General features: G+C 35.1%; 1 protein-coding gene across 1 annotated transcript in view; it reads right to left on the bottom strand.

The window, feature by feature from the left end:
• The window catches only part of Acss3 (acyl-CoA synthetase short chain family member 3), a 161,697-nt gene that overhangs the window by 20,381 nt on the left and 117,643 nt on the right, over nt 1-23,673 (bottom strand). Inside the window, exons 10-11 of the mRNA XM_087902008.1 lie at nt 9,768-9,863; nt 6,916-6,979 (exon numbers count right to left, since the gene is read on the bottom strand). Of these exons, the coding sequence (XP_087758134.1) occupies nt 6,916-6,979; nt 9,768-9,863 (160 nt within the window). The remainder of the gene's footprint in view (nt 1-6,915; nt 6,980-9,767; nt 9,864-23,673) is intronic.

Below are 23,673 nucleotides of genomic sequence, written 5' to 3'. Positions count from 1 at the left end.
CAGGCGCCATCATTTTATATCTTCACATATATCCTAGTGTTTTGGTCTAACACTCTCCCTCTCATCTTGAAGTCTGATTTATGTCCTTGACCCTTCTACTTCAATAATCCTCACTTCTGAAGAAAACTATAAATTAGGTACCAGCATCCTTTTTGGACCAGCCATTGCTGTTTCCTCATATTTTATTTAGCCTGGGATGTAAGGAGATAAGGAGTTTGAGTTCCCCACTCAACGAGTATCTTCAAAAGGAGAGGCATCACTTACGATGCTGATTAAAACCATGTCTGGTAAGGTAGTGTGACTAATGTCTTTTATCCAAACGCTTATAAGATAAAGGCAGGAAAATCAATAGTTCGTATCACACACACGATCATACACACACACACACACACACACACACACACATTGCAGTAAAACAAAGAAACAAATAATAATCCTATGTCTAAACGTTTGAAGATAACCCACATAGAAATAAGTGTCTTGGTAAGTATCAAAGCTTGGGGATGAGTAGGATGACCAAGGTAGAGTTATAGACGAGGAAGAAGAAAACTGAGGGAAACAAACAAGAAACCAGGATGATTTAGAACCAGGTGATCACAGTATCTATGACAGGAAGTCTGAGAATACTAATAGTGTTCAAGTATCTCAATAGAAGGACAAACTTTGCTTTAAAATGGGTTCCAAACTCAGTAATGAAACTTAATGTTTAAGTGAAATGTTATGACTAACCTTAAGATTGTCATTTCTGGCAATGAACAGGATAACCAAAGGAGGGTCTGAAGAGAAAGCATGAATGCTTTTATGAGACAGAGTCTCACCGCGTGACTCTGCCTGGCCTGCAACTCCATGTACAGGCCAAACGGACCCCAAATTTAAGATCTCCACCTACCTCTGCTTCTGCCCACTGAGCGCTGGGATTAAAGCACGTGCCACCGCACCCAGCTTACACTAGAAATAAATGTTGGTACTGTGTTTAACCAAGAGAGATGTTGCTTCATGGCTTAATGCAACAAGCAGTTTGTGGAGAGAAGACGAGGTGTGAAAAATGAAAGAGCATCAGGGGAATTATTCACCTGTTACATTCGTTCACAAATTCACCCGTGTGCTAAATCACACCTTCAGTTCCTTCATTCGTGTACTTCACTTGCTATTTCCTCCGTGCTTGCTGCCGCTCACTCTGCCTGTCATGCATTAATAATACAATGATATAAATATGATCTCTGATGCATGGAGATCCTAGTATAAAGTGAAATGGAAGCATTTAGTAGTTCAATAATATAAATAGGAGAAAGTCGATAGTTAACAACGCTTTCTTCATTTATAATATGTTACATTTTAATCACAGGCTATTACGTTATGTCACTTCTCCATGTGAGTTAAATAATGTAAACTGAAAATCCCCAAGATACGTTGGGAAGAATATTTTACAGCAGTAAATGGAACTCTACATTTCCAGAAGCCTCCAGAATGAAATTTTATATCCCTACTTAAGATAAGATGTATATTACTAGAAATGAGAAGAATGGTTGGCTCAAGTCAATTAAATACTTGAAGAAAACAGCTTAAGTGTTCAAAAGTCCAACACCATTTTAAGATTATGGAAGGGAATGCTCTCTGATCCTCACTGACAAGATGTGATATCTTGATAAATTCAGATGCTTTTCTTTGAATATTGAAATTGTGCCTAAATAGAGACCTCCGAGACAAGTTTCATTATAATGTTAGAGAAAGCAGATAAGTTTCAAACTGAAATTATTTGTGATAAACACATACATTAAGAAAGATAGATAAATAGATAGATAGATAGATAGATAGATAGATAGATAGATAGATAGATAGATAGACATACAGACAGATAATAGGTGAGACAAAAGATCCAGACAGAAGTTAGTTATATGCTTTTATGTGGACAAGACAGAGACAACTTTTTTTCGGGCGGTATTCCAATCAAACATGTTTGACCTTATTGATATGTTAAATATTATATTAAATATTATATAAATTACAGTTCCTCCTTCAGTAATAATGGTACAATGGAGTATTTTCCTGACTTACAAAATGTCTTACAAAATTAATACATTATACGGTTAAAATAAAAAGAATGCACTGGGCTAGAAAAAAGGGAGGTGAGAAAATATTCAAACAATCTTGTTGTGTTCTATTTTCCTCCTCCAAATCCTACTACTGTGTGATGTTTTCCCTAACTCTTGCAAGCAGGGTGAATTGGATTTTTTTAAATTTCTCTAATTGCAAAATAGTGGTTCAGTTAATGTAACACCATTTCCAAAGAGGCCAAACTGAATTGAGAAACAAATAGCCAAGACAGCAGCGGTTTCTGTGTGAGAAGGTCAGAGTTTTATGAGGTCACTAAAAAGCAAAACCATGATGTCACTTGCTGAAGATGGCAACCAAGCCCCGAGTTATCTCAAATACAAAGCTCCCCTTTGCATGATGCTTCCTTATCATCTTGAAACCTAAACTTTATTCTCTATTCTACTCAAAAACCCTGGGCTTCAGAAATGAAGCATTTTTTTTCTGTTTCCTGCAGAATTCTGGAATGAAACACTATCTTTGTCCTCTTGGTGGTGCCTACAGTTAGCAGTTTCTTGGGATTTGACTATGAGGTTACTCTTTATTCCTAGAAGGGAAAGCCTAAAACATCCCCTTCTCTCCATATGAACCAAGACTGAGTGGGTCCTAGCTGTGTTATTACTGATGCTACTCTTTGCTTCATGTCAAAATTAAGAAAGATGCTGATCTCTTCATCTCCCGGACAGCATTATCACAGGGCCAAAAAAAGATCACATTAAAACCAGGATCAAAGATTTAGAAGAGAGCAGGATGATAACCCTCTGTCATAATCGTGTTTAGTCAAAGGATACACCCCAAAGGAAGCTCTCCTGGTGGTTTCCCAGATGGGAGCATGCTATATGAATAACTTCTGTGAAACTGTCACGACACGAACAAACATTAAAGTCAGGAGCTCAGTATCTACAGAATGAGAAATTGGCTGGCGGTGAAGTAAAAGCCATTTGGACAATTCCACACAGTCTCTGCCATCCTATCACTGCCTTAAGACAAGGTCAGAGGAACACAGCAGAAAGTAGATAAGCCGTGCTTCCCATAGAAGCAATGAACCTGGTCAGAAAAAAGATGTATACCCCTGAGAGAGGAAGAGTCAGAGACCAATGGTTTTAATAACTGTGAGCACCATGTTTTGAAGGAAGGCAACTGCAGTTAAAATCTTTTTAATGTGCTGTTCTATGTTGTCTGAAAATTACTGACTCACAGTTTTATTTCTGCACATTAGATTTCTGGATGCAATTACAGGAGCACCTTCTAAAATTCATGAGCATTTTGTATTCATAGCAACTCACACACCATAACTGTCACACCAAATTAGCTGGCTGCAGTATGCTTCAAAATCAAAAGATTTCTAACAGCCACATCGACATGGATTTTCTCTTCTAAGACAAATGTAAATTCTCTAAATGAAATTAATTGACACCAAACAGAAAGGACACAGGAATATTGATCATTCAGTCTTAGGACCCACAGTAGTTTGAACATCACTAGAATGCTTTTTGATGATATCACTCATACAAAAATGACTTTTAGAATGTTATAATTGGTACAGAACAAATGGCAGAATCCAAGATGAGCAGAAGGTATGAACTTGGTTTGTTTGATTTTTCCACATGTCACTGCTTCTAATCAAGAATCACCCTACACATACAAGTTAAGCAAGCACTAGGGTACATGAAAAATTTCCAGTTGATAAATTGATTGGTATGACTAGTAAAATATGAATCTGAAAGTAAATTTATTAACAAAAAACTTTCAAAGCTATTAAAAGAGAAAAATGAGACATCTTTGTGCCCATTTTTCTCATTTATTCTACCTTACTCATCTATTATAATATTTTATTTTCAAATACATAGTTTCACCATCAACTAAAGGAGGAATCAATTTCTATCACTTCTTGCTACATTACATCTTTATAATTTATGATGAAATCTAGTACTCAGAATCTATGTATTAAAATTTCTGTTTGATGCAGATGGAAGACACCATTCCTTGCTGGTGCCAGTTTAAGCATGGAATGCTTTTACACAAAAGTTCTGTTAACTTCAAGGACTTAAATAATACTTCAAGTCATAAGCAAAAGTTATACTTCATGAGCAATATTACTATATTTGTGAACCTATGGATTCATGCATGACAAAGCCACTCATAATGAGGGGCATTTAAATGGTTTAAAACTATGAGGGTCTCAAATGTTATCACTGAAATTCTGAAAAATCCCCTTGATAGAGATAATTCATTTAAAGTTTGGTTATATAAAGGTGCATACTGATAGAGAGTTTTAAAATTAAAAAATGTATTTCCATAAATTTGGAGAGTATTCAGTCACAAACAGGCTCATGTTTTCTCTAGCAAACCCTACTCTTTCCCTATTTTGTCTCAAGAGGTTGTTAAATAATAGTAAGAGTTGTTATATAATAATAATTGTTGTTATATAATAAGTTATTAATTTCAAGAAATATGTCTTTCTTTAGAAACCTAGTATTCATACACACATATGTATAGAACTTTATATACATATATCTACATATATAAAACTTTTATTATCCATTCATCTATTGACGGATGTCTAGGTTGATTATAATTCTTTGTTACAATGAATAGAGAAATAATAAATAATAAACATGGGTGTGTGATTATCTCTAGGATAGGGTATAGAGTTCTTTGGGCATGTGCCCAGGGGTGAAAGTTGGAGCATATGGTCGTCCTATTTTTAGTTTTTAATATGATTTAAAGAAATGTGAATACAACCAGAATATTCAATAATAAAATGTTCCATCTTTTTGGATGTACTACATTTATAAAGGTTCCATAATCCTTATGTAGTTAGTTACTGTAATAACAGGTGAAGAAATATACTCTTAGATAGTCTAATGAGAAAAGACTTGTTTTAAAAGAACATACTTTATATTTTTTAAACTTTTATAGGAATGTATTATATTTCATGGGTATTAAAATAATTCTACATGAAAAAATATATTTGCATAACTCTTTGAATTAAATTTATAGCATTTGTGTATTTTATGGAAGAAGGGGAACCATGTACTATCTGAAAATACAAGTAATAGAATTCATTCAATAGAAATCAATTTTAAGACAAATCTTGTTTTAACTCTGACATGTGATATTCTTTACTCATAACAACTCATCCCATTGAAGTCTACTATTTCAGACATATCAATAAGGATGTGAAAATTATGTTCGAGGCAAAAGGCAGCCTGTATCAATTATTTAAATGTCACAGGTCATGTGGCTACCAATTTAATCAATTACATTTCATATTTTATATTATGATGCTTTACAGTATTTTATAACAAATGGACACTGAAATATTTTCACTTCAAATTTTAGTATTTTTGCCAGCTAACTGGGTGATTAGCAAAAATGTTTTTAAAAACTGTTATATTTATTGTTGTCAGCAATTTAATAATATGTTACATTTTATTCAATGATTTTCCATATGATTAAATATTCAAGACAACACAGATGACCTGAAAAAGAGAAAAGATAAAACCAAAGAGATCCACATACAGCATTATGTGTAACCATAAAAGCATAAAAAGAACTGAGTTTCATAATAGAGATAAAAAATTTAAAGGTCAGGGGAAAAAACAAAACTGCTTTTAAGACAGGATTAAGTGCAAACTGCAGCTCATAAAACTTTTTACTGAGTCAACAATATAAACTTGTCAAAAAATGAACAGTTGTATTCTATCACAAATTGGTTAATGATGCAACATAATTAAAAATGTATATACCCTTAGGTAATTTGGCGGCATCATAAAGCTCATTTTCACAAACATAATCATATAGATAAAATATTGGACATGTCTTCTTAATAGAATAAAACATGCCATTTGTAATATACTGTCACTTCAAAACACTGAACTGTTTTACAGTAATATTTTCTTTATAGGTACGAGTAAACATTGGAGTCATAAATGAATGATACAGTTATGGAATACAGAAGCTGGCAACATAGATGCTCTTAACAGTAACAAATACAAAAATCTATACATACTGGGAAATGATCCACTTTAAAATACTAGCAGAATACTAGTAGGTTGCTTGCATCAGCATGGCCCAAGCCCTTGTGTGCTGCACTCACTAGAGAGACAAAAGCATGTGGAAGGAGTTTGCATGAAAATCCTACAGGAGCACCATCCCATCTGGTGTGCCAAGATGATGTCAAAGTGGTAGATATGTCACCAGGACTGTACATTGCACAACTAGTGTGACGTTGCTGAGAGAAGTGGGCACATAAACTACTGTCTTGTGTTTTCCTTTGAAGATTATAATATAATTACATCATTTCTCCCTTCTTTTTCTTCCTTCCAAAACCTTCTATATAAGTCTCTTTGCTCTCTTTCAAATTCATGTCTTATTTTTCAAACATTGTTATTGTATATATATATAAAACATTGTTAATATATATAACATTGTTAATATATATATATAACATTGTATATATGTATACAATATAACCTAAATATAACCTGCTCAGTTTGTATAATGTTACTTGTATGCATGTTTCTAGGACTGGCCATTGATTTAATTTTATATTTTTTATATACAAGATAATTTTATCACCTATAAATTACTTGTCAATTGAGAAAAGGGTTATTTTAAAGAGCAAGAATTGCATTTTAAATTTTAATTTGAATATGTTGTGTGTTATGGGGCTTCCATTTTAGATTACAATTGAGCTGGAATCATGCAAAAGCAAAATATATTTCACCACTTGTAAAATCAAAGCAGTTCAATCAATTTGACCTGAATATAACCATTTCTTTTTATTTTTTAAGTGGTCAGGTCAAAATTTTTGCTTACTTTACCACAATATTTCCTAAGCTCCGAGCCTTCAGTTTTTGCATGTTGTCATCCAAAATCATAACTGTAAGAAAAATGTGAACACAAGTCTGAACATAATTGTGAACACAACACTAACTCTCAAACGTCAAATATTTTCCCATATTTTCTAAATTCAATCCTGAAGTTTCTAGCTCAAAATATTATTTGTATTCCTGTAAGACCATGAAGATATATTGGTAAGCTAAAATATGTTTTATGAAAGTACAAAAGGCCATGTATTTCACATGTAGTAAGACAATAAATTTCCTCAGGACCTCCCTAAAATAAATAAATATGTCTAAGAATCCCATAGACTTCTTTTTATAGTTATGTCCACATAAGAATCTTAACCATAAATGTTTATCTTTAATAAACTAAAGGATGCAGATTAAAAATACAGTCAAATATACAAACGATAAAATCAAATATGCATTTGTGACATGTAAATTAGGAAAATTTACATTTCTAAATATCATTCCAATAGTTTCTGTGATGTCCTCATAAAATATGGAAAGTGTTTTATTAGCAAATCATGTGTCCACATTATAGTGTATCAAACATAGACATGAATCATAATTATCTAGCTTCTTTTTGTAGAGTCTGTATGCTGCTCTCTTCTCTGCAGTCTACTTACACAGCTACAAGAATACACTGACACATGATTAAATTAATCACCTGCATCTTTTTCCTAAAAAAGACTTCCTTTCCTTTCCCAAAGTAGTTTGCTTCTTTATCATAATTCTATGTGTTATATTATGCCTTCAAAGTTCTGTATAACCATAAAAAGAACCAAAAATAAGTCAGCCATTAAATTCATGCTTCCTCAACTAGAGCAGTTGAAACCGTCCTCTGGAAACCACTGATTTTCAGACAATGAGGAGTTTCTGTATTGAAGTGAAGCATCATAGCTTAACTCTTTCTTAGAACTGGGTATCAAAATGGAACAGAAATACTAAGGGGAAAATGTGTTTAACATCTCCCACAATTGGCAACCCCTAAAACTGTCTCAACACAAAGCCAGTTTTCTGATCAAAGAATGAGGGGGACAACTGTTCAGATGAGGGACTCAGTAGACATGACTTCACGTTTCCATGGCAAGAGAAGCCTAGGCTTTACAGGATAATAAAACAGATATCTGCCCTCAGCAAAATGTCCAACATGATTGTTGAAACATGACCATAATAAGGGCAACAGCAATAGGCAAGCTAAAGTGGACAGAGAACACTCATGAGGCTTCAATGCGATGTAAAGAACTATAGTTAACTAAGCAAGCCAGGAGTAGGAGAAATAGTCTTCCCCATAGAATAGCACATAAACTGGTTTTCCAATGCCAAATCATCTGCCCTGAAAATATACATATATGTAACCTGTCATAGTCAGGCTGTCTATTGTGTTGATGAAACACCATGACCCAAAACAACTTGGGCAGTAAAGGGTTTATTTTGCTACAAGTCCATAGCAATTAATTCTAAAAGGAACTGAAGTCAGGGACTCCATCAGGTTAGAAGCCTAGAGGCAGGAGTTGATGATGCAGAGGTCATGGAAGGGTGCTGCTTACTGGCTTGTTTCCCATGGCTTGCTCAGCCTACTTTCTATTGAACTCAAGACTACCACCATGGATAGCACCACCCACAGTGAGCTGGACTCTTCCCTATTGATCACTAAGAAAATATTCTACACCTGGATTTTATGGTAGCATTTTCTCAATAGAGGCTCTCTCCTTTCTGATGACTCCAGCTTGTGTCAAGCTGAAATAAAACTAGCCAGTACATGACATTAAGCAGATTGTCCCTGAAAACTGGGTTTTCCCCATAAATGTAGTACACAAAATTGTGTGTCATACGTAAATTATATATAAACCTTTATATATTACCTACACACACACACACACACACACACACACACACACACATTGTGTGTGTGTGTGTTCTGTCATACAACCTTGATGTTTCATTTCCCTTTTTTACACTGAATGTCTGAATATGTATCAATTTGGTCTCCCTGGCATCTCTGAAGTGTTTGTGGCACTAACAGCTGAGATTTCATTCCTAATTTTGTGTTGTGGTGCTTGTGCAACAGCTTGGTTGTATGACATCACAACTCACAAGCCCTAGGAAGCCATACAATTATAATAGACATTTAGAAAAATAATAATTGAATGTTGAAAAAGTTAAAAAATTGCAACTAAGGAGGGTAGTCCCTTAGAAATTATTTGGCTAAAATGGCCACTACTATAAATATAAAAGATCAATACTGTTAGGATATATTATTGCTATATAAATCCCATAGTAAAAAATATTCCTTTAAAATCTTTTACTCTTCAATTAGTTTTAGCCAACAAGATTCAAGAGCCTTTTCAACATTCTTTAAAAGCATTATGGAAGAAACTATCGATATTTTGTTAACGAAGCATGAAACAAAGAAAGCTATGGTGACTTCTATGTTCTTGAAAAACTAAAGCGCTATATTACTATAGCAATGATGTGGAGTATTTCTGTGTTCTTCATGTTATTCATCTTTAAATACTTATGAATCTACAGACAAAATAAGATGCATCAAGAAAATATGAAATGATATATGTAAATACTGGGCACTTCACATGCCATAATTTCAAACCTATATCCGTAAAAGACTCTTAAAGTGATATTTACTTGACTGATTTAGTTATTAAAAGGAAGTTATTAGAAGACCACAGCATTCTTTGTCATAGCAAAAACTGAGGTATTCATTACGAATATATGATATTCTTAAAATCAGGTACTCTATACACTAGGCAAAAAAAATCATCAAATTCACAGTACACATTTCAAACTGTCAGTATCATGACTTACCATTGTATCCTGGAACACATTTTCCTGCTTGCCCTGGTGGAGGTGTTTTGGAGTTACCCAATCCAATACATGATGCTGTTATTGGGGATCCAGTCTCTAGGGGGAAAAGCATGGCTTATTACATCGCTTCAGTATTGAGTTACATTTCTTTAGTACTTGTGCAGTTTCTTTAATACTGGACCTGTTCACATATCCTTATACCACAATAAGAGAGAAATCCCCAAAACATTATTAGGAAAGGAAAACAACAATATTTGGTGCATTCAGTTTTAAAACTAGATGATATATTTAGAGTAATTCATATGGTGCATTTCTGCTAAAGAAAAGGAAGAGGGTTGCGGGGATAGTAATAGGACAGGAGATAGAAGAATGGAAAAGTACATAAGCTTGTAGTCTTTGCAACAAAGGCTAAAAGAAAAAAGAGCACTAGAAAGGATATTCCTCCTAGACTCATCTAAAGTTATCATGTTGTTCAATATAAAGCTTATTTGTGTGCTGTATTTCTAGTAGGTTTAGCTTGTTGTCTCGAGAACTGCATCTTGAGGTGCGGAAATGTATTAAAGGGGTCAAAGCATTAGGAAAGTTGAGAACCATTGGTCTAAGGTTTTAGATACTAAGCATGTGTCCCTTCTATTATAGTCAATAACAAGGACTAGCTGTTTCTGAGGCTTGAGAGAATTCACGGATATCTTTGTAGCATTTATAATCTCATTTTTTTTCAAAAAATGGCATTTTTGTATCCATGAAATAATCATCTTATTTTTATTTCCCCAAAACATACAACCAATGATAAAAAAGAAATGTACATGATTGGGAAGATTAACAGTGTTTTCTCCCTCATAGTTTTAAAGACATAGTCACCTCAATTCTGTTGATAACTGATGTGAAAGATAGAATACCCTTGAAGAGTTACATTCTTAAAGGGAGCATGCGAAGCAGAAGTTCTGTGCTGTATACAAACACAACCTAACAGGATACTGGGACATGTTAGGGAAGGGAACAGACCTTTCTAGGGGTTTCTGTGCCTCCACCTGCACTTCAGCTGCTCCAATTAATCTAATTGAAAAAGTATTTGCTGTTAAAATTTTTCAAGACGGCCACTCTAATCAACTAGAGTTCAAACTCTCTAGAGGTTTCAGCAATGTAAGACCCGTGTAGCTTGTTAACAGACACGTTTGGAATCCAAAAAAGGGCCTGCTGTCTCTAGTGCCTACCAAAGTCTAGTACTTGTGTCCTAAAATACTAAGAAACAATCCCATGACAAATAACAAAACAAATAAATTGTAATTGGTACCATAACAATATAGGGTTCTTTTTAGATAGTTTCACTATGAGGTCTTAGCTGGCCTGGAACTCTCTTTGTCGATGAAGACCAGACTGGCCTAGAACTCACAGATATCTTACTCCCTTTGCCTACTTGGTCAGTTGCAATAAAGGCATGTAACAGGGAGCTGGGATTACTGTGGAATCTTATTAGCAATGTCGGCAAGTTGGTCTTCCCACTTCACGCGAGAAAGGGGTGTTGAAAGAAGATGGAAGAAAAAAATTTTCCTTAAATGAAAATTCAGAAAAGGATTAGTAAGAAATAATAACCCTTCTCTACATGAGAAGATAACATACGCTTCTAAGATGCTTGTGTTATTTTCTATTTATACTCTTTCAACTTTCAGCTGTCTTGGCATGTTGGTGTTGTTATAATTATTATTATTATTACTATTATGATAGAGAAAGCACATTTTCTATATAACTAATTTTACTCAGAATAGTAAGGATGCTGAAAAAAATAATTCATTTGGTCACTTCAATTAGAGAAAGTTCATGTTTTGAACATTAGTGATTCAAATATCCTATTTAGTGAAATTTTATATTCAATTGGAGGATTAATAAAAGAACTACTGCTAATGACAGGCATAGGATAAGATCCAGCAAAAGACAGTGATTAGGACTGTCAGGGTAATAAGGAGTCTTAGACAGGAGGAAGGGGTTCAGAACACACGATTTGCTAATAGTTTTCTGTCCTTGTAACTATGAATACCTTGAGATGCAACAACTTATCCTTCTGCCATAACATCAAGCTCACAGGTGCCAACCCATCCTGATGAACACACTGTAGATCAAGCTATCCCAATGCAAAGCAGATTTCTTGCTAGAGAAAGTTCCACCTCCCACCCTCCAGGTTCCAGTCCTTAAATGCAACCCCTAAGCTCCCCTCTGAAGATCTTCTGACAGCATCCGCTTCATGCTACTGACACTATAATTAACTCCCTAGCTGTTATCTGGGGAACCAGGAAATCCAGATGTCACATTCTGATTAAGAAATAGCTGTATTAAATAAACCAGAACATTATTTTTCATCAAGAGAATTGGAAATGACATTTCAAGAAATTGCTACAAAGATATGGAGAGTAAGAAGTGAAATGCTCCGCATGTTGCTAGATTAATTTCTGTGATGAGACCCCTTCAGGAAGCGGAAGGTCAGAGACTGAAGAATGTAAGGACTGTCCATTGGCATCTTTGCCTCTTATCACACTAGAGGGAGTCAAAGGATGTCATTTACCACCTCACACTATTTTAATATATTGTGACTTAATAACCAAATAATTTCCCTTAATACTCAGAACTCTGAAGAGAAAACAAATATGAGACAGATGTAATAGAATTTGAAAATTTGAATTCTGTTATAATACAGAGCCAACTACTCTTTATTTATATAATTCCATTTAGTTCTACTAAAGATTGCAAAAGAAATAGTGCTTTTTTTTGGACTGGGACACAGTAAAAATGCATGTCACTGAACATTTAAGTAACCTATCCTAGTTCACATAGCCATTTCAGAAGGTAGATGAATGTTATAGGCAAAAATGTAAACATCTGAGATTCCCATGAAGAATCCATAAGATAAACCTTAGTATAAAAAAGAAAGTCTTGGTGACAGTAAACCCAATTTCTCATATTTGCAAATGGAAATCGTGGTGGAACAAGTTACCTAGATCTAATGTTAATTGAGTACTTAGTATCTGATAGGGATAATTCTTAGAACTACATATGCAATAATAAAATAAAGTCACACAAATCTTCCTACAAAAAGACAAACAATGGACAGGAGGTGATGGTGCACGCCTTTAATCTCAGCACTTGGGAGGCAGAGGCAGGCTGCCCTCTCTACAAAATGAGTTCCAGGACATGCTCCAAAGCTACAGAGAAACCAGAGAGAGAGAAAGAGAGACAGAGAGAGAGAGAGAGAGAGAGAGAGAGAGAGAGAGAGAGTCAGAAAAAGTCAGAGAGATCATGAACAGGAGAATTAAATAAGGTTCCTTCAAAGTCTTCATAATATGCATAATATTCATATTTCCATGTGCTATGACAGGATTTATTGTGTAATTCCAGATGGGAGAAAAAGAGGGAATATAGAAGCAGATAGAAAGTATATAAGAATAGCTGGCCAGTAGATTTTGGTGGCTTCTTGAAACATCTATAGATGATTATAGAAGAATGCTTACAATTGGCAAAAGAACCAGTACCCTTGGGTGGTCGATGGGACAGGGGTCACAAGGGTAGATGGAAAAGTAATTTAGCAAACCTTAAACAAGAACTTTAAAATGCACACATATATTCATACATTTATTTCAGCAATGGATGCAAAGAAATATTTTCAGCTAATAGATACTTAATAACCAGATGTTTTTAAAAATATATTCTAATTCAAAGTATAAAAAGTTTCTGCAAGTAGGAATCATGTCACAATCAAACAATCATGCAAAGTCATCCAAAGGTCAGAGATGAATGTCTACCAAAAAAGAATTATTTTCATAAAATATGATTTAGAAAAAAATTACCAAACTAATGTACAATAAAATGCATTTTTGTATAAATATTATATAATTAGCAACATGGATATTTTATGCTTGAGTAAACCTTGACAAGACACACATCAAAATATTAAGAGAACTTATATTTGGCAGGGTTTTAAATAGTCAGTAGTAAAGAGTCCCGAGCACTACACCGACAGTTTGAGAGGTACCCATTGAAGTGAGAAAATTTGAGTCATCAAATTCTTCCACACTCTCTCGACTAAGCATTGACCATTGTTCATTAACTTCAAGTCATTTTGAGTACTTTAACCAGGAATGGAGAAATGTTATGAAGGTTTCTGGGAATTTTTCCGTAAGTCACCATATATGATGCCTGGACAGAAACCTAAATCCATCAAACAAAAGTATCACAGTGCTTTATGGGTACAGCCTTCCAGTTATCACCAGGTTTGTTAGAAAGACATTTCAGGACCTCCAGAAAGAACCAAACAGTATGAGAACTGACTTAGTTGTATTTTCAATCACATATGGAAGACCCTATCCACAAAACCATGAGATATGGTCCTTTTTATTAAGTCACTAGTTTGGGGTGCAGTTTTTAATGTAACTGCACATAAAAGTGGAACACATCATTGAAAATATTGCAAAATAAAATATAATAAGTTGAAGCAAAAAGAAAAATCAAATTGATGGTGGACATGGCAACCCATCAGGAAGAATAGAGCCCCAAAGGGCAGGAAAAAAGAGTCAGAGACTTGTTCATTATCACAGTTAGGAGTCTCATAAATATAAAAAGGTAATAGCTATAATATATATGCAGAGGACTTGTTATCTTCTGAAAACAATTATATGAGTTTGATGTGGACATTTTCCCTTTTTGACCAGAAGCAAACTCTTTTTTTTCTTTGTACCTTTCTTTCATGTCATTTGTATCATAAAGAATAAAACAATCAAGTCCTTTTCATATTGTTCCAAAGAAAGATTTTCAGACAAGCAAATGCACACTCCTGATGTTTTAGGATTTAGATTCCATTATTGAATTCAGAACATCTTAAAAACTGAATAGGAAATTCCAGGTTGTAGTCCCAAAATAATGAATGAAGAAAGAGATATTGAAGATTTCAAAAATAGAAAGACCATAGATATTTCTATTGCATAATTTTTATTTCAAATAGTGATATTCAAAGATCTATTATTCAATGATTTTTTTTTTTTTTGGATATTGTCTCCTCATCAAGAAGAATTCCTTCTTTGAGTAAAGGAATGCTATGGTGTGATTACATACCAAATGGAAATAGCAGCGTATGTGAAGATTCTGAAAAGAGTCTATCTGGAACTTTAATTGTTCAGTGGCGCATAAGTCCAGAGAGAACAGGTGGATTAAAAGAGAGGATGAAAGGCAAAGTGAGAGAGGAAAATCACAAAGAACTGTCCATGCCAAGTTTAGAAATCTGGACGTTTGTCCATGGACAGTGGGATCCTCAGAGATTAATGGAGACAGTCATTGCTAAATTACTTTAGAGAATCCCTTCTGCACTTGCAAACCAAAGCACTAAATTACCGATCCCAATATTTAGAAATAAATCAGACGTATGATGGTAATAAGGCAAAGGTGAGCAGCCATAAAGATGAGACCAACTTAAGTTACATTCAGAATGGAAAGGCCTCAGTAATTGCTGACATTAAGAAGCAAGAGGAGATGTCTGTTAAACTCCAAGAATTTATGTCATGAAATCACCAATCAGCATTAAACACGAGTGACAGTCAAGAGAATGGGCAAGATGGCAAGGGCACAACTCCAGTTGTTTGTCTCAGAATCCCAGCTGTATCCGGTAAACTGCTCTTCCACCCCTCCGGTAGCTCTGGAGACACTGGGTTAGGCAATTCGCATTGAGAACCTGGTAGTCGACTACGTTCAACGCTGATGTTCTGGGGCCAAATCAATCAGCAGGCTGACTACTACTGAGTCATATTCATCAGAGCATCACGGTGGGAAAAGAGGCAATTTGTAAAGAAATCGTTCTCTCCACTTCTGAACCTTTACAGTGAGCTATAAATAACTTGAATGGCTGGTAGCAGAGAGAAAGTGGAAACCGTGAGCTGGATGCTGGTGAAAGAAAATCAGTTTGATCTCTGTGTTCAAGAGACTAGAGTTATGGTTTGCAATCCTTAAATCCAAAAACTCTAACTTTCGTATGGGATGCAGAACATTCGTTGGAGGCATGAGGTTGGTCTTCTGAATACACTGTGAGAGAATCCCACATGTAATCTGCAGTTCATTTCGATGAGAAATATTGAATTAATGGAAGCATGAGATAAAGCCCAGAAAAGAAGCATCCCAGATCTCAGTGAACAATAGGAGCTCTGGTCCAAACCACGAGGACTTTACAGAATTCTGTTCGGTTAAGTGCAGCTCTTACATTCTAAATTTTCATGATTTAGAAGTATGTACAGGCCAGGATGCTAAAGATGGCCTTTTCTTTCATGTAGGATTATTCCGAAAAAGGCAGAAAGCATAAATAAAACATATTGTCCGTGAACTAATAGAGCTCTTATATCCTGTGTGCTTGAATCTGGAGTACCTACAGCGAAGAAGGGCAAAGGTGATTCTTGTAGCTATGGAAGGCTATTCATAACAAGAAAAGAAAAGCGAAATAATATTTATTGCATTTCAATAGTAAACTGGGAATCATTATGATTTCTACACACGTTTCATTTCATGAGCAACTTTCTAGGAAGCCTAATGGAAAATGACTGAGCAAAACATCAAGGGCGAGTCTGTTGCTGTAGAGTACGTGGCTGGAACTTGGATTTCAACACTGTCCTATTAAGATTCAACTACACCCTCTACTATACACCTTGCCTTTCCAAGCGGTATTGTCACCTGCTCTTCCCTAAAGCAAGAATGACAGTAAAGCGGACCCGGAGGGATTCTGTTGGGCCAAGGGGTTAAAACAGAAGGTTGTGTGACACGGGAGAAAACAAATTTCCAGAGGAAGACTTCTCAAGGGAAGATTTAGAAACCTTTGTTATTGTGATCATCTTTATAAACATGATATGATACGCGTCTTTGTAGGTTTTTTATAACAGATCCTTGCCAAAGGCATGAGAATTCGAGTACATGATATTTTAAAGACCAAGTAGCAATAGGATTGATCAGTTTCCTAATGTTTTATCTCTTTCCAATACTTTATCACTAATACAATAATGTCACAAAAAGAGGTTCTTAAGAAACAATTATACATCTCAAAGGTAATTCCTGTGATAATACTTTTTAATACATGGTGCCCTTTTTACATTAAAATGTTCTAAAGATAAAAATGTATAATTCAGTAACTTCTGCTTGGTTTGGGAATTCATTTTCAGGAGGATTGACACTTTGGAAATAGTGATTCACTTTCAAAACAAGACTCTTATCAAGAATGTCCTACATTGCACAAAAGATTATCGATTTCAAAACAAAATTCATGTAACTTACCTCTAAGCTCCAGTGTTTAAATTATCAGTAAAAATTACCTACTCTGAACAATGAAGACAGCATTAAAATCCCCGTTACCAGGTAACAATGACGACATCAAGATTTTGGCTCTCTCTTACCAGATGGATACTGTCACAGTCTCTGAGGTGACACATTACTGAGATGACAGATGATCTGTATAACTGCTTTTCCCCAACCACAACATATCATGCTATAATATCTGAAAGATCTTTTCTTTTAAGGAAATCAAACAAAAATCTATTTTGAACTTGAAACTGCGAAAGACAAAGTTGAATCATCCATTAGGAATTCATTCGTATTTTCCCAAGACTTTTTGCAGTCTACTATTTGAAAGTGCAACAGAATCTTCTTGATAATCCAGTTCACAGACAATGACAATATTGGTCCAATCCAGTCTTTGAGTTACACATTGTGCACTCACCTGTGCATACACTATTCTTGTGTTTATAGGCATCTACACTGAAGAAATTTCCACCTTAGCATAAATTTGATATAATAGTGAGAATGGGACAAAACCCAGATACAGAAAGTAGCAAAGAGTTAATAAGACAAGTTTACAAAGCAGCCCTCATTATTTAGAGCTACATTTTACACCATGATATACAGCTACCAAAACATGTGCTAGTGGCACTGGATATTCAATATCCAGAGAATAGATTTGTAAATAAAATCCTGAAGGCAAAGTCACCAAATAAAACCTTCGCTCATTGAGGAATCTGCTCAAAGGAGCCTCTGATGCTTCAGCTCTGGGACAGGATGGTGCAGTAAAAGTCACAAGATCTCTCAGGGGCACAAGCTACAAACACACATAAGTACGTTTAAACTGAGAGAAAGCCATTCATACAGCAAAGGGGTAGAGTGGAGGGATATAGCGAATAAGAGGAACCCTAAATCTTTCAAAGCTTAATTCCTGGAATGAAGGACATCTCTTCTAATAGACTGAACTTAAAATGTTTGCTATAAAGCTGAAGTCCCTTGTCAATAAGTAGACCAACCTGTACATGTGTAGACACAGTATCTGCAACATGAGGGTAAAAAGGATAAGAATAATTCAGGAAAAAAAACAAGGGGCATTTATGTTGATGCATTATGAGTCAAACCCTTAAATATTAGCCAAGTAATTCAATAAATATATAAAATAAATAAGTCAGTTCAAGAGTTTCTCGGCAACATTTCCCACAGAGATCTTTGTTTAGCATTTTTGTTAACAAGAGGCAATTACTTATTAAAGTGTGGGTTTGCTTCTTCTAAGTAAAAGGCATTGATTTCTTAAAATTAAACACAAATTCCTGGCCTAATGAATCTTCTGTACATTTTCTTAAGGCTAAGGGGATGATTTGGAAAGCCTTGCCGTCTGTAGCCATTAGAACACTTGTTGTCATAGTCTGTTCTCAGGAAGTAGATGCTACTTGTCTGAGTTTCTCTTCTCCTGCTGTGACAAAACCCCATGAGCACAGCAGCAGGAGAGAAAGCATTAGATTAGGCTTATGGTTTATGAGGTTTAGAGACCATAATGGCAGAGTGAAGGCAAGATGCTGGGAACATCTGAGAGCTCCCATTTCAAAACCATGAGTTGGAAATAGAGGAGGCATGTTGGAATTTGTTCAAGTCCTCTGAAACCTAAAAGTCAGAGTGATACATCTCCTTCAACAAAGCCATATAAGCTTACCATTCCTTAATATTTCCATCAACTGGTGTCCAGATATTCAAACATACGAGCTTTTCATTCAAACCACCACAGTACTGAACTGAGCAAAAATATATTTGTCATTTTAATTACTTTTTACAGCCTTTAAAAACATGTTATCACTGTGTATGGGAACCATTGAGAGAAATGCTTGGAATTTATGTGCTGGCATGTCTGAAGTTTGCTGTGGCATCTTAACCCCAGTTTAATAAAATCCAGTGATCAAATTTTTTCTCAGAGGAGAAATATTTAGGCTATATATAAACTGTAGTGACTTTAGAGCTCCAACTGCAATTTAAATTGTAGCAGTTCAATCAAATAGGATGAGAAATACTATAATTACTCAAGATAAAAGAACTCAACAAAGATGGCTCAAGGCACATAGAGTGAAATCAATAATTTTAATTGCTACCAGTGTCTATTAGGTGACTACCATTTTCTCACTGAAATTAATTCTTAGTCATTGTCAAGTGCTACGAAGAATTTTATTCCTTCATTGATGTGATGAAAATGAAATAAACAAATAGTAAAATTATCTAGGAAAGAAAACTCAAGGAGGTGGTGATTATCACATTTCAGTTAATTCATAACTCGCTAGACATGAAAACAATTAAAGCATTTTTTCTTATAAACATTATAACTCCTGATGGGAACAGCACAAGTGAGATCCAAGCAACTAGAAAGAGTTATGAATTCTTGAACTAAGCCCTTCACAAAGGTGCCCTTTTCAAAGTTGTTATAGAACTTGAATGTTACAAGTTTCTGGTCAGTGATTCTTTTATATTTATATTTATTTAATTTTTAGTTTATGTGTACGAAGGTTTTGCATCACACCCCCTGGTACCTGAGTTACAAGTGGTTGTGAGCCACTACGGGGATGCTAAGCATCCTCTTTAAATTCAGCCAAGTCCTCTCAACCACTGAGCTGTCTCTCTACCCCAATGGTCATTGTTTTGAAAATGGCAATAATACAAAAAATACAAAAAAAATAGTCAAAAGTAAGAGGCTGAGATGTTATGTTGTAATCATTTTTAATGCACTATCATGTTTTATTACAAGTGGGAAACAGAAGTGGAAAAACGAGAGGAAAGTAAGCCTTACAAATGGGCAGGGTCTACTCTGGATTGAAGAGTTAGTCAAAAGTGCAAGGGAAATTTTGTTAGGCCATTTATTCTTAAGAATGTACTCAACTCATCTAGAGTCAGAAAAGCGGTTCTTACAAAGGGTATCCTTTGCTACCTGGACAGTCCTTGATTGTGAAAACCAAGTTACCTGCCTGATTTCTGGAAAAGCACCTTTCTGTACTAACAACTACCCTGAACAATACAATATTTGATCTGGAGATTACACAATCCAGGATAATAAACTTCAGACTGCTTCATTGTACATTAGATGCTATATTTTAAAGGACTAATTATCTATTCCTTTAAAGTTTAAATGCCTCCATATTTCTATTGAAATGAAAATGAAATATTTGACAATCCAGCTGTTTTCAATCATCTTCCAAATAAGTTACACTGTAGATACAACATTTAAGTGAATGGTAATTCAGTTTTTATTGAGACTAATGAATGCAACCTTTTAGACTTAGCAAAACTGATTTCTTTGTGATAACATTAAATGTTCACATTATTATAATGTAAAGTAGATGCTTAATGCTTCACTGGTCTTGAGCAGCAAAAGTCTCCATTGAAGTACTGCTTTGAGGGGGGGAGGAACTGTGTCTATCCTCAGATACTTCAGATACTAGCTAATTGTAGACATTTAATCAAGCATCAAAGAATATTGCCATTAATAGGTCAAAAGAGAATATTCATAACTCAAGGTTTGTTGGCACTAGCTTAAATTCTACTTGAGTGACAAGGATTAATATAACAGGGTTGAGAGATGACACAGTTGTTAATTGTGCTCCCTGCTCTTCTGCTGTACACAGACTTTAGCTCCCAGCACCCTAGTTAGCTGGCTTACAACCGACTGTAACTCTAAGCCCAAAGGATCAGAAGCCCTCTTCTGGCCACTGCAGGAATACATGTGTGCACACACATACACACCCCTACTTCATACATTGCACGCATGGACACACACAAACCTACATAAATAGCAACAAATAATTTAAAAAAACATGGATATATAAATAGATTAACTACAGCTTGTAACTAGATGTTTCTCTCCCACCCACCAGTTCTTGAATAACCAGTCTAAGGCTTAATATTAATTACAAACTATTTGGCCTATTAGCTGAAGCCTATTATTAATTAGCTCTTATAACTTAAATTAACCAATATTTATCATTTTATATTTTACCATGAGGCTCATGGTTTGTTATCTCATATCTTGCTTCCCTGGCAGCCCCTGGCATCTCTTTCACTCTGCCCCTCTTTCTCCCTGTATCCTTGCACGGATTTCCCAATTAGCTATATTCTGTCCTGTCATAGGTCAAATGGTAATAAAACCTTTCCACAGAATGCAGAAGGGCATCCCATATCAACAGCTGAAATCACAGGATCCAATAAACTTTATGCATCGATTTTTAAGTAACTTAACACAGTCAGTCCTTCCTAATTTCAAATTACATGCCACAATTTTCTAACAACTCATTTACACACATATATTAGTATAATCAAAGAGCAAATTCATGAGTCCTTCACACATATATTTATATGGAAGTCTCATCAAGTCTTATAAGTGTATAAAATATCAATTTCTAAGTATATAGTTAGAGAAGACCTCTAGAACACTGGAGATTTACAACAAAGAAAGGCACGTTTTGGTCAAAGCTTAACCTTCTTAGGAACGTTATCTGGTGTTTTCTAGGAGGTTTCTCAGGAAGACAAGCAAAACCTCTATTTGATGAGTAAAACATGAGAATATTTTCAATGTGCTAAAAATATCAAGACCTTTTCTATCTCGGTGAATTAATAATCACCCATTCATTTGTCTTTTTCTCTAGTGGATTTAGTATTTCTATTATACCACTTTAAGAAAGAGACATAGGTGCTGGAGAGGTGGCCCTTCCTTCTATTTTAAGAGGACCAAATTTGGATCTCCAGCACCCATACGGTGTAGCCCATAGCTCGTTGTAACTGTTTAGAATGTGCACACATGTGCTCACAAATTCCAAAAATATAAACACAACACTAAAATTAGAATAAATATTTTTAAAAGAATGAGAGCTGGCAGATTACAAAATTAAGTGCTGCTTTATACTTTACTGCAACATACAATTTTGGAAGTGAAAGAATAACTTTCTATGCTAATGCTAAAGATTCTGACTGTGTATCTACAGGGAACCATGGAGCTGGCCTGACCTAGCCTCCTTGAAAGGCGTGCATCATACATTATTCAGATAAAGTCCACGGCTCAGTCTTGGGTACCTGTTTGCCTTTCAGTTCCTGAGAAACCAAGGCAATGCCACAGGCAGTGAAGCATCCAGGCCACTTTGTGTTTCTCTGTATATTTCCTTAGAAGTCATGGAGGCCTGGGAGCTTGACAGGACAGTTTGGTCTTAGACATTAATCTTGTGCACCCTGTATAGCTTGTACCCATCATTTTATCCTAGCAACTACCGCCATATTGATCCCGAAAATCACCAGTATTTTCTGTTTCTGAAAAAGGGATAAAAGTCGAATTGCTCTCAATAAAACTGTCACAGCCTCAGGCTTGCTCTGCCAGCCTGGTTTAATTTCTCATTGGCTCCATCAGGTAACCATGGTCCAGCAAGAAGGCGCTGTCACTTACATTCATCAATCTAACTATCTGTTGATAACTGCATCATCTAGCATTCACCTCTATTTCAGAAAAAAAGTTCTTCATTCTTACATTAAATTCTTGCCTTGAAAAAATGGAGAATTTTCCCAACTTCAAGCAATCTTTCTTTTAAGCTTGTGTTCTTAAATATGACTGGCTATACCTATACCTTGCTAGAAAAAAAGTCAACATATTGTAAAGATATTACATTGATATATGTCATTAGTACTTTCAGGAATATGTGTGTTTTATGGGCTTTGGCATGTTTTTTTTTCATATTTCTGAAAACACTACCTACATATATCTACATTTTTTCCAAGCAAGGAAAACTTATTTAAAATTTCACTGTATCTTAGAATGATGTCCAGGAAAACAGCTTTAAAGGGATAACTGGGAGCATCCAATACTATAAGCACTCTTTCTTGTAGTTGTTATAATAATGTTTAGTGTATTTCAATATATTGTATTATTATACCTCCAAGTGAAGTCCTGTCATTTGAGTTCTTAAGCACACCAGTAACCAATTTTCCTTTAGTAAATAAACCTACAGAAAACAGAAATCCCATTGTTTTCCTTTATGCAGGGAGCAGGTTATCTGCTATGATCAATTATTTTAAATTACATATTACAAAAACATATAGAAAATGATGTTTTTCCAAAATTCAACATTCAAAGAGACAATAAAATTAATGTATAAAATTAAAAATATCTAAGCTACCAAATATTGAACTTTACCTTTAGTTTTCCACTTTTTTTTTTCTATGAGGAGGACCAACATTTTAACACAATGCCATCTACAAATGTAATTGGCTATATATACAGCAATCCTGGGGGTATGTAGCCAAAGGCAAGCAAGGGTAGCCGTAATTAGAGATGGTCACATCTAAGTTTAAATTCTCCTTAAGGGTACTATTTATTTTCACCAGGAAACCTTGATAATTTTTATGCAAAGTTTGATACTCTATACAAAAAATGTTAAGGGCATTGACTTTAATATGTGTGTGTGTGTGTGTGTGTGTGTGTGTGTGTGTGTGTGTGTGTGTCTGTGTGTGAGGTTTAACATAAGTTGCTGAACTGAGGGGTACTCACATTTGGATGCTACTAGGCTACCCCATGTCCTCATGTCCCAGAGCTATGTTTAGAGGGTTGGATAAAAATATA

The sequence above is a fragment of the Myodes glareolus genome, chromosome 26, assembly GCF_982192425.1.
Source record: "Myodes glareolus chromosome 26, mMyoGla1.1, whole genome shotgun sequence".
NCBI lineage: Eukaryota > Metazoa > Chordata > Mammalia > Rodentia > Cricetidae > Myodes > Myodes glareolus.
This window is presented reverse-complemented; position numbering and strand designations above follow the sequence as displayed.